The sequence below is a fragment of the Henckelia pumila genome, unplaced genomic scaffold (assembly GCF_033568475.1).
Source record: "Henckelia pumila isolate YLH828 unplaced genomic scaffold, ASM3356847v2 CTG_652:::fragment_1, whole genome shotgun sequence".
Classification (NCBI taxonomy): domain Eukaryota; kingdom Viridiplantae; phylum Streptophyta; class Magnoliopsida; order Lamiales; family Gesneriaceae; genus Henckelia; species Henckelia pumila.
In genome coordinates, this window is record NW_027331874.1 from 924,766 (window position 1) to 935,988 (window position 11,223).

Sequence of the window (11,223 nt, forward strand, 5' to 3'; positions counted from 1 at the left end):
TTTTGTATTTCAAATTTAAAAAACTATTCCAAAGACATCTTTTCATCACAATTTTATAACTATCATATAATCATGTGTACATGTAATATAACTTTATTTATTTACAGAAATAAATGTTTTGGTGAGGATTAAGTTTACACGTAAATTAATTTTTTATTTAAAATATAATTTTGTATTTGTATATATAATAGAATATAGTTCATCTTACATTAAAATTCATAATATGAAATGAGATTTCAGGTCTGATATCTAATTTTGAAAAAATCTCTTCCCAACAAAAAAAAAAGATTCATTTGGACAAATACTTTAAAAAAAAATTATTGTTTTAAAGGAAAACATACTTAAATTATGTATTTAGATAAGAATTTTGGTAAAAAAAAAATTCAAAATTTTTTTTAAAAAAATAAGGAACAATTGAGAAGTTTTTTTCTGATATTTTTTTGAGTAATCAAACATCTCATCAACTCTACAAATATTTTTATAAAATAACAATCACATATTTAGTCTTAAAACAACTTTTAAAATATTTTATAAAAAATATATTTATAAAAAATTTATAAGTACTTATCCAAACAAAGCCTAACTTTATCGATTACAACTATTAAGAGAGAGGGGATAGACCGACATTTGGTGGGATACTATGGCTTTGGTATAGTCTGTTTTTCCCCCCTTTTTTCTTTTTTTTTTTATTTCACCATTTTTTTTATATTTTTTATGATCAATTTCAAAATTTATCGAAATACCTCCGATCAGTTTTCATAATTTAAACTATGAAGAAAACTTTCAAAAAATCGAACATTGTATAAGCATGCAATATATGCGTCGGGTAATAATTTTGATATTATATAGGTGCCACCATCGGACAATATTTTCATGGTGTGACAATAGTAGAAATTTCAAAATAAATTTGTTTGGTTCCTTAGTTTTGGTGATGACAAACACTATAACATTGTTATAGATCAAAATGCATTTGCTTATAACAAGGTACTCAGTCAGTTCAAAATTGTCAAGTGATCAACGGTTCAGAAGATCAAACCAGCTCTACTAATTAACAACCGTTCAAGCAAGATCAAGAAATTTCAACAAGTTTAGCCATTCAAAGACCAGTTATGAAATTATTCAAGACTTTCAAACAATTTAGAAAGTCTAAACTGCTCATATATGTCAAACCGGTTAAAGCTATCTAAAGCTCAAAGCACTAATAGTCTGCCAAACAGTTCTATTAGTCCAAATTGCAGACCATTGAAAATATTATCGTTGAACTGATATATCAACTTCAATTTTCGTGGAAGAGAAGTCATTGTTCACATACTTCAAAAGCATACAAATTGATTATCATACATATGCAAGAATCAGACGTTCAAATCTTTGTTAAAAGTAGTACCTGCAAGCAGTTCACTTTAACAGTTGTAGTAACGGCACTCATCTATTTTGAAAAAGAGTATTGTCTCGTATTTATTAAGGAGGTACAATGATTTAAGATGAAAAGAGACATATTTGCTTCTCACATTTAATGAATAGTGTGGTCGAACGTTAGTCATGCTACTTATAAATAGAGGATGCAAAGTGATATAATCCAACAAGAAGTTAACTACGCGCCATTTAAAAATCTTAAGCTTCATTCTCTAAGCATTACCAAAGTCTTTCATATACTTTGCTCACAGTTTTTCACACACGATAGTACACCTATCAGATTATCAAGGATCACAAAAAGCTTCGAGTCAACCTCTCAACTGCCCATCCTAAACCGTTGAAGAAGTTGTTCGCCAGTTTGAATCTTCGGATTCATTCATTATTGTTCTTGTGTATTTGTATTGGTGTTAAGATTTTGTAATACCTAAAAATTCGTTACGTAAACTCGCATGCATAACTAAAAAATTTAATGCTTTAAAAATAAGTTAAAAGGGGATTAAATGATTTTTATGTGCTATTATGTGTATTATGTGATTTATTTACATGTTTTAAATTTTATTATTATAGAATTTAACCCGCTATTATGAAATTTATGAATTTATTTGAGAAATGATATTTTGCGATCGCGTAGACGGGACCGTGGACAAACGAGATGGAGATTTTTCATCTAAAATTTTGACTAAGGATTTCAAGAGACAAAATTTATTATTTTAAGATTTTATTTTTAGGAAATAAGGAATTTAATATATATATATATATATGTGTATAGAAGCCCGATTTTCACCAAAATAAGCCATTTTAGGGGCTTTTAAAATGCTTTAAAAATCCCATGAGATTTTATTCCAAAAATTTCAAAGTTTATATCAGATTATTTAGTGGATTATTTGTGTTTTAACTTGGTTATTAATTTAACAAAAACCCGGCCCATTTTATACACAAACATATAGCTAGATTTGGCCCTCATTCTTCCCTTCATCACGTTTTTTCACTCCAGCTGGCATCCATCAGTTTCCAGACGCCTTCCCCTTCACTGCATACACAATGCATTATTTCATTAAAGAAAAATCAAGGCTTTGACGTCTCGTTCGTCCCGGAGAACAATCTACACGTCGGTAATGTATATTGGAGCGTAATTAACGCAAAGCCACATCTCGAGTCCATTCTCTCACACTGTTTAAATCTTATATAAGTTATTTTATGTTAAAAAGATGATTTGATTATGTGTATGTGGCTTACAACAAGGAATACATGAGTTTTAAAGCATGCTCTTCACGTTTTCATGGTTGCATATGGTTCCTCACGTTTTTCTGCCATGGCCGATGGGTGGGGCTGCTCCAGGGTGTTCATGGGTCAAGGTAGGGTCCTTAAGGGTCTAATGGATAGGTTGGTTCAGTTGCATAGTGCAGGAAAAGGGGTGGTTGATCTGTTTTGGCAGAACAGGAGCAAATGGTGCGCAGACTAGGGCTTCTGGAAGACAGCTTCGGCTGGGCCATGTAGGGGGTGGTTTGTTTTAGGTCTAGGATGGTTAGGACCGCCTGGACCTTGGAAAGGTCTGGGCGGCGGGGCTCCAGCCAAGGGTGGCCGGAGCAGGGGCCGATCAGATTTACAGCAGCTGCGCAGGTCTTGACGAGAAGAGGGGCTAGGCTGGATGGTTTAGTTCGGGCAGCTGGGCAGGGGCTCGGTCAGGGTCTTCCCGGGTCAGGTTAGATGTTAGATGGGTCAAGTCATGTTGGTTTGGGTCCGAGTTAGTTTAGTTCGGGCTCGGGTAATTTAATAATGGCCCTAAGTATTTTATTAAGTTATGTTAATGGGCTTGACCGTTTAAGTTTTTTAATGGGCTAAAGTTATAAAATTATGTTGATCCATTAGTTGTATTAGGCCTAGTGATCCAATTGAGTAATCGGGTTTGTGTTAATGGGCCAGTCTAGTTTAACGGACTTAAGTAAAGGAGCAGCCAAATCGATTGAACTCATGACAAGTAAAATAGTCCATAAATATATATTTAATATATATGTATTATTTTTATATATGCATTATTTTTATGGAAATAATTAAATATATATTTATGAGCTAAATTTTTAAAGATAATGAAAAATATGATTTTTATTTTATTATTTCATTAATTTATGTTATGTTATGATTACTGGAAAATTTTCATGAAATAGAAAATTATGAAGAATTTTTAAGGTCATGCATTATGTAAGAATTTTAATGAGAAATTTAAGGGCATGCATGTTAAGAAAAATAAAGTTTTTAAGGAAGTTGAAGTGAAGGTGGAAAGTGATGTGGGGTTGGAGGCCGGGATACCTGGGCCCAGTGACCTTCCTAATAATGTTTATGTTATAATGAGCTTATGGATCCAGCATTGAGTGTTGGTGAAGTGGCAGCATAGAGGTGGAGACCCCACCGCCACGTACGTTGATTTTTATGATTTATCAATCGTTAAAGTTTAAGGCCACCGACATGGATACAACCTAGGATGTTTAAAGAATTTAAGACATGTCATATTATGATAATTATTAAGTATAAATTTATGATGATAATATTTATGATGAGATATGATGATGATGATTTTTAAGATGCAATATTATGTAACATTTGTAAGATTATGCATGTATAAGTTATATTTATGATATTTTATAAGTTGAGTGCTTGTATGTGGTTTCATGTTGTTATATAAGGATAGAATGTGCTGAGCCTCTAGGCTCACTAGATTTAAATGGTGCAGGTGAGCATGAGTTTAAAGATGAGGATGTCGTCCCAACTAGCGGTAAAGGCGTATGAGCGTCCGAGAAGCTAGTTCAGCCCGTGACCATTGGATGATACATTTTTGAGGAAATCATTTTTTAAACAATATTTTATATTCCGCACATGTTAGAATTTATTAATGTTTTAATTTCATGGTTTGCATGGTGATGGGATATTTTTACGTATGCATGCGTTTTACGTATGCATAGATGTGTGGAGGAAATATTATTTAAGTATTATGTTATGAGATTTTCATGCATAGAATTTTATCATGATTAAGTATTTAATTTAATGTTATTGCATGTAATATGTATTTATATATTGTATATTATTTTATGAAAAGTTATTTTGACTACATTATATATATATGTATGGGCATATATATATATTGTTGATAAGATTGTTAGGATAAGTAGCTTGGTTTATCTCTTTATTTTAATTTTAAATTAGATTGATATCTTATCTTTTAGTTGTAGAAGTCTTTATATATTCTGAAACATCAGACTGTATAATATCTATCTTTGAAGAGTTGAATAAAATAATTATGCCTTGTTTATCGTCTCTTTCATGGTTATTAGCCTTTATGGTATCAAAGCAAAATTAAAGGCTGTAACCGATGGTCAAAATGGCCTTTTCTGGGACGCTAGAGAATCCAGAATCAGAAAAATCCTCGAAGGTCTCTGGACTTAACCCCACTGTTACCTTTGAATCCACATCCCTTCAAATTACGAATCACAAACTCAACGGCAAAAACTTCTTTCAATGGTCTCGTTCTGTTCAATTGGTGATTCGAGGCAAAGGGAAATTTGGGTATCTTGATGGGTCAATTTCACCGCCCTCTGCCACTGATCCCACTTATCAAAATTGGGACGTTCCAAATTCAATGGTAATGGCGTGGCTTATAAATTCGATGGAAGAAAGCATTGGAGAAACTTATCTCTTCCACCTCTCTGCTAAAGATATTTGGGATGCTGTAACCTTGGCATATTCTGATCTCGAAGACTCCTCTCAAGTGTTTGAACAGCGAAATCAGATTCGAAACATGAGACAAGGGGATGGTACGGTCACCCAATATTTTAGTGCCCTGAAGAAACTTTGGCATGAAATGGATCTGTTCACTGTTTGTAAATGGAATGATCCAGATGACGGGGTCCTATATCGCAAGATGCTGGCTAAGAACCGGGTTTATGATTTTCTCGCGGGACTCGATCGCTCATTGGATGAGGTTCGTGGCCGTATTCTAGGGATTAAGACATTGCCATCAATCGATGAGGTTTTTGCGGAGGTTCGAAGGGAGGAAAGCAGAAAGAGGGTGATGCTTCATACATTACCATCTACAGAAAATACAGCACTTGTGACACGCACTCCAGAGAGTCGCTCCGACTCCCATATGAAAAATGGCAAACCTTGGTGTGAACGCTGTGAGAGACCATATCACACTATTGAAACTTGCTGGAAAATACATGGAAAACCGGCGAATTGGGTTCCAAACAAGTTCAAAAATCTTGAAAAAAGGGGTTTTCAAGCTTCTGCCAACTCAGAGGTAGATGAAAATAAATCTGATGCAGTTTTTTCAACGGCACAAATGGAGCAACTTTGCAAACTTCTATCTGGAACAGCTGGATTTTCGAACTTGACTGACAAAGGTACCAAATTCACAGTCCTCAGTGACCTAACTACAAAGGGTACGCCTTGGATCATTGATTCTGGGGCTTCGGACCATATGTCATCAAGTAAGAAATTTTTTTCATCATACACTCACTGTAAAATTCATCAAAAGGTTAAAATTGCCGATGGGTCTTATACTCATGTACAAGGTGTAGGCACTCTTTCTCTCAGTAACTCAATTGTTCTTAAGGATGTTCTACATGTGCCAAATTTATCATGCAATTTACTCTCCATCAGCAAACTCACTAGGGATTTGAATTGACTTGCTTATTTTACACCATCTACTTGTATTTTTTAGGACCAGATCTCGGGAAAGAGGATTGGAAGTGCTAATGCGGTCTCTGGTCTCTACTATTTACAAGATGAACCTATCGTGAGTCACCATGTTAAGGCAGCTGGGGGGGATTCTTCTCTTTCTCGCAAACAACATATATTTCTTTTGCATTCTAGACTAGGACATCCGAATTTCTTGTATTTAAGACGTTTATTTCCTTCTCTATTTCGAAATAATGATTCATTTCAATGTGAAATTTGTCAATTAGCAAAGCATACCCATGTTCCTTTACCTCCCCATTCATATAAGCCTTCTAAACCTTTTTGTAACACCCGGTATTTTAAATACATAAATCCGCATGCATAATTAGGATATTTAATTATTTAAATTTTAGATTTATGGGTTAAATAATTATGTGAATTATTTGTGCATGATTTAATTTATTTTTAAGCTTTTAACCCATAATTAGTGATTTTTATGATTTTTAGTATTTAATTATTTTTGATCGCGTAGACGGGACCGTGGACGGACGAGATGACAACTTTCTATCCAAATTATTTTATGAGCCTTTTTAGAGCCCTAAAATATTATTTTGAGTTTTATTACCTCAAAATTTTTAGTATTTAATTTTATATAATTTTAGGAGTCCATTTTATTCAAAATAAGCCAAAATATTGACTTTTTAGTATTTTTAAAATTTCATTAATTTGATATTTCGGGATTTTAATATATTTAAGTTATTTATCAGATTTCTTTTCTTAATTAGTTTTTTTTAAGTTATATATTTTATTTATTAAGATCCTTATTAATATATTTAATTTCCTAAAAAAACCTACTTTATCAAAAACCAAACCTAATCTACCCAAACCCCACAACCGATTCCCTTCACTCAGCCTCCTCACCCCACCATCTTCATCATCTTCTTCGGCCAGACATCTCCAAGGAGGTTTCATAGCCGAGTTCCTTCGAAACTTCGAGTGTTCGTCGTCCCGTCGTCCCGGAAACGTTCTACGTACGTTGCTCAATCGTTTTCTTCGGTGCAAGACATGATTTTCTTCCATTTTTCGTACCTATCAGATATTATGTTGTGTGGATTGTGTATGCATCGAAAACTTTCAAGTTTTTCAGAAAATGGTTCGGTTGTTTCGGTTTTATGCGCAAGGTTCCTTGTTTTTCTTTTTCATGCTCACATTTTCAGGTCCACCATGGCTGGTATGGCTGCTGGTCAGAGTCCTAGGTAGTGTGAGGAGGGTCTGGACCGAATGGCTCGAGTGGCTCGAGCCAAACGGCCCCAGGAAGTCGATTGGTGCGGATCGGCCTCCCTTGGTGCACAGTCTAGGGTTTCGGGAAATGGGCTTCGGGTTCGGTGGTCCAGGCTGCATGGGTTAGGTTTAGGGGCCAGGTTTGAACCGCCCAGACATGGGCTACGTCTGGGCGGCGGGGCTCCGGCCAAGGGCGGCCGGAGCAGGGCGGCAGCAGCCCTAGAAGGGCTGCTGCTCGCGACCGAGGGGAGTTGAGGGTAGGGCAGTTCGGGTTTTAGGGTTTGAAGGGTCCGGGTCGGGTGGTTAGGTCCGGGTCGGGTCAGTCAAGTCTTGGGTCAAGTTAGTTGGGTCCGGGTCCGGGTTAAGTTAGTTGGGCTCGGGTATTTTTATTTTTAAGTTTTAAGTTTAATTAAAGGTTTAATGGGCCTAATTAAATCTTAAAATATTATTGGGCTTCATTTAATTATTTTGGGTTGATTTTAATTATTTGGGATTTAAATTAATTTACTTAAGTAAGTCCAATAATTTTTATGGGCTTTAGGGCCCGTGAAAGTTATTGGGCCAGTCTTTGGGCTTTTGGGCCCATTGGGCCAGAATTGGTTGTTAATGGGCTTTAATTATTTAATTGGGCTTAGAATAATTTTATTGGGCTTAAACATGATAATGGGCCAGATTTAAGTAATTGGGCTTGAGAGTAGGGCCAGCAGTCCAGTACAATCCATGAGAAATTTGCATGTGTCCTGATTATATATTTAATTATTTTATGCATTGAATTTATTTTAATATTTATATGTTAGTAAGAAATTAAATTAAATATATATGAAGGACACACATTTTATTTAAGTACATGCATTCATGAAATAATTTTATGCATAATTAAATGTTTAAGGTTGAGCAATAATAAAATATTTTATGTTGGAAGTTGAAGTAGTGTGACAATTTAAGGGGGATTCGTCCCCATATGTGAACTATTGAAGGGCAGTTTACTGCCAATTTAAGAGTTGATTCGTCACCGCCACGTACGTTGGTTTCCACGCTGATCAGTATTTAATGTATGATTTAAGGTTACACTACGGATACAACCATGCGATGTTAGAAATTTAACTGCTCAACAATGTTTATGTATTATGTTATTTAAGTTAATTTAAGTTATGTCTATGCCATGATATTTTTAAGCATGCTCATTCATGTATATGTTATGTATTAGTATCAAAGTAATTTAAATTATTTTAAACCCTTGTTATGTTAGCATGTTGGGCCTCTAGGCTCACTACACTGGTATGGTGCAGGTGAGTTCGTAGAGGAGGATGTAGCTCCTACCGGCGGCGAGGACATATGAGCGGACATGCAGTGACCCCGTGACCGTGATAGATGTCTGAGTCACATTGCATGTTTTAATTATGTCAGCATGTTACACTTTTTAATTATTTTTCAGTGGTTGTGGTTTTGAATATTTTATTTGAATATTTTCAGTGCATGCAAATTTTACATCATTTTTCTTATGCAGTATTTTTAATTAAATGTTTGATTCAGATATTTATTTTATTTAAAGAATGCAATTTTTATTTAAGTTATTTATTTATTTATTTTAAATCTCTTTATTCTGTGCATGTATGTATGGGCATATATGTGCATATTTTATTTAGTAAGTATATATATAAAAAAAAAAAAAATTTCCGCATATTTATTTATTAATTATAAAGTTAGGGTCGTTTCACTTTTACTCTAATTCATAGCGATATTTGGGGACCTTCTCGAGTGTGTACTACTTCTAATCGACGATGGTTTATTACTTTTATTGATGACCATGTCTGTTGGGTGTATCTTTTAAAGGAAAAATCCGAGGCCGCACAAATTTTCCGATCCTTCTTTTCCATGATCAAAACGCAATTTAATGCAACTGTTCAAATATTGCGTACTGATAATGGAACTGAATTTTTTAACTCTATACTTGACAACTTCTTGATCGATAATGGTGTCATTCATCAAAGTTCTTGTGTTAATACACCACAACAGAACGGAATTTTGAAAAGAAAAAATTGTCATTTATTGGAAGTAGCACGTGCTCTTTTGTTCACATCACATGTTCCTAAATGTTTTTGGGGTGATGCTGTTCTAACAGCATTCTATTTGATAAATAGAATGCCCTCCCGTGTCCTCAACTTTCAATCCCCTCTTGATTGTCTTCAACAATTATATCCTGAAAATAGATTGTCATCCTCCTTAAATCTCAGAGTCTTCGGCTGCACTGCCTTTGTACATATTCATGAGCAGAATCGTAATAAATTGGATCCTAGGTCACACAAATGTATATTTTTGGGATACTCCTCCACTCAAAAAGGTTATCGTTTTTATTCTGTCACTCTCAAGAAATATTTTCTTTCTCGGGATGTCACATTCTTCGAAACACAACCTTTCTTTCCGATGGAAAATTCAGCCCCCGCCCTCATCCCTGATACCGGGGAGAAAATTTCAGAGTTAGTTCTTCCAAATGCTTGGGAGTATACATGGGATCTTTATCCAGCCTCACCACTGTGTGACAAAACAACCCTAATTTAAATTTCGCAGCCTTCTTGTCCTACTCCGGGTCAGTCAACGGCAGGGGGAGAATTAGTTCAGCCGTTTCCTTTGCATTTCTCACAAAAGAAACATCCGGACAAGGTAGTAGAACCAAAGACTCCTGGCAGCCAAGTCTCCAACTCGGAATCTGGGTCAAAAAATACTATAGATGAACTTCAGAATATCTCTTCTCCGAACCTTGACATCCCAATTGCATTACGGAAGGGAACCAGGTCCTGTACTCAACATCCAGTGGCTAAGTATGTGGCATATGGACATTTGTCAGCTTCTATTCAGGCACTGATTTCAAATCTGTCAAGCGTTAAAGTCACAAGTACAATACAAGAAGCTTGGAATGATTTCAGATGGAAACAAGCTGTTCTAGAAGAAATGCAGGAACTGGAAATGAATGAAACCTGGGAGATTGTTCAGAAACCCAAGGAAAAGATCCCCTTTGGCTATAGGTGGGTCTTCACAATTAAATATAGGGCTGATGGCTCAGTTGAACGTTACAAGGCAAGGTTGGTTGCAAAGGGATATACACAAACCTATGGTGTGGATTATCAAGAAACCTTTGCGCCAGTTGCAAAGATCAATACGGTACGAGTTTTATTATCTTTAGCAACAAATCTAGATTGGCCACTGTATCAATTGGACGTAAAAAATGCTTTTTTGAATGGAGATCTTGAGGAAGAGGTATACATGGAACTACCACCTGGTTTTGATGAGAAAAGTAAGAATGGTAAGGTTTGCAGGTTGAAGAAATCATTATATGGCTTAAAGCAATCCCCACAAGCCTGGTTTGACAAGTTCACTAAGGCAATCCTAAAACTTGATTTTCTGCAGGCTCATACTGATCATACATTATTTTATAGGCATAGAGATGGAAAAATAACTATTCTTATTGTCTATGTGGATGATATTGTTCTTACTGGAGATGATCTAGAAGAAATGTAGAGGCTGAAAAGAAATCTTGCAGCTAAGTTTGAAATGAAGGACCTGTGAAAATTGAGGTACTTTCTTGGCACGGAAGTGGCAAGATGTGAGACCTCGGTTCTAAACAACAATTAAAGGAGTAATTCAATAAATAAGCAAGTAAAAGCCAAGAACAATATATATATTTTTTTAAAAGGGGGCGCGGGCGCGCATGGCATCCTGCCCAAGCCCTCGCGCGGGCGCGCCTGAAGCTCTGCCCAAAACTTCCGAAACGTAGTGCGGGATGCGTGGGCGCGCCACCCGAGGCACGGGCTCGCATGGCCTGCTGAATTGGCTCAAAACAAGCCTCCAAAAGTGCAATAA

At 35.6% G+C, this 11,223-nt stretch overlaps 1 protein-coding gene across 1 annotated transcript; it reads left to right on the forward strand.

Annotated features, from left to right (window-relative positions):
- Positions 1–4,777: 4,777 nt before the first annotated feature.
- LOC140873564 (uncharacterized) lies at positions 4,778–10,881 on the forward strand. The gene is made up of 3 exons (XM_073276735.1): positions 4,778–6,031; positions 6,128–6,202; positions 9,934–10,881. The coding sequence occupies exons 1-3, from the start codon at positions 4,778–4,780 to the stop codon at positions 10,879–10,881; spliced, it is 2,277 nt and encodes a 758-aa protein (XP_073132836.1).
- Positions 10,882–11,223: the final 342 nt, after the last annotated feature.

What these genes read in the sequence shown, in the direction of transcription:
- LOC140873564 (XM_073276735.1), top strand. Translation starts at nt 4,778, where the DNA reads ATGGTCAAAATGGCCTTTTCTGGGACGCTAGAGAATCCAGAATCAGAA. An exon ending in TTCTTAAGGATGTTCTACAT is followed by an intron (nt 6,032 to 6,127) that starts GTGCCAAATTTA and finishes TGTATTTTTTAG; the next exon opens with GACCAGATCTCGGGAAAGAG. An exon ending in ATTTACAAGATGAACCTATC is followed by an intron (nt 6,203 to 9,933) that starts GTGAGTCACCAT and finishes TAAATTTCGCAG; the next exon opens with CCTTCTTGTCCTACTCCGGG.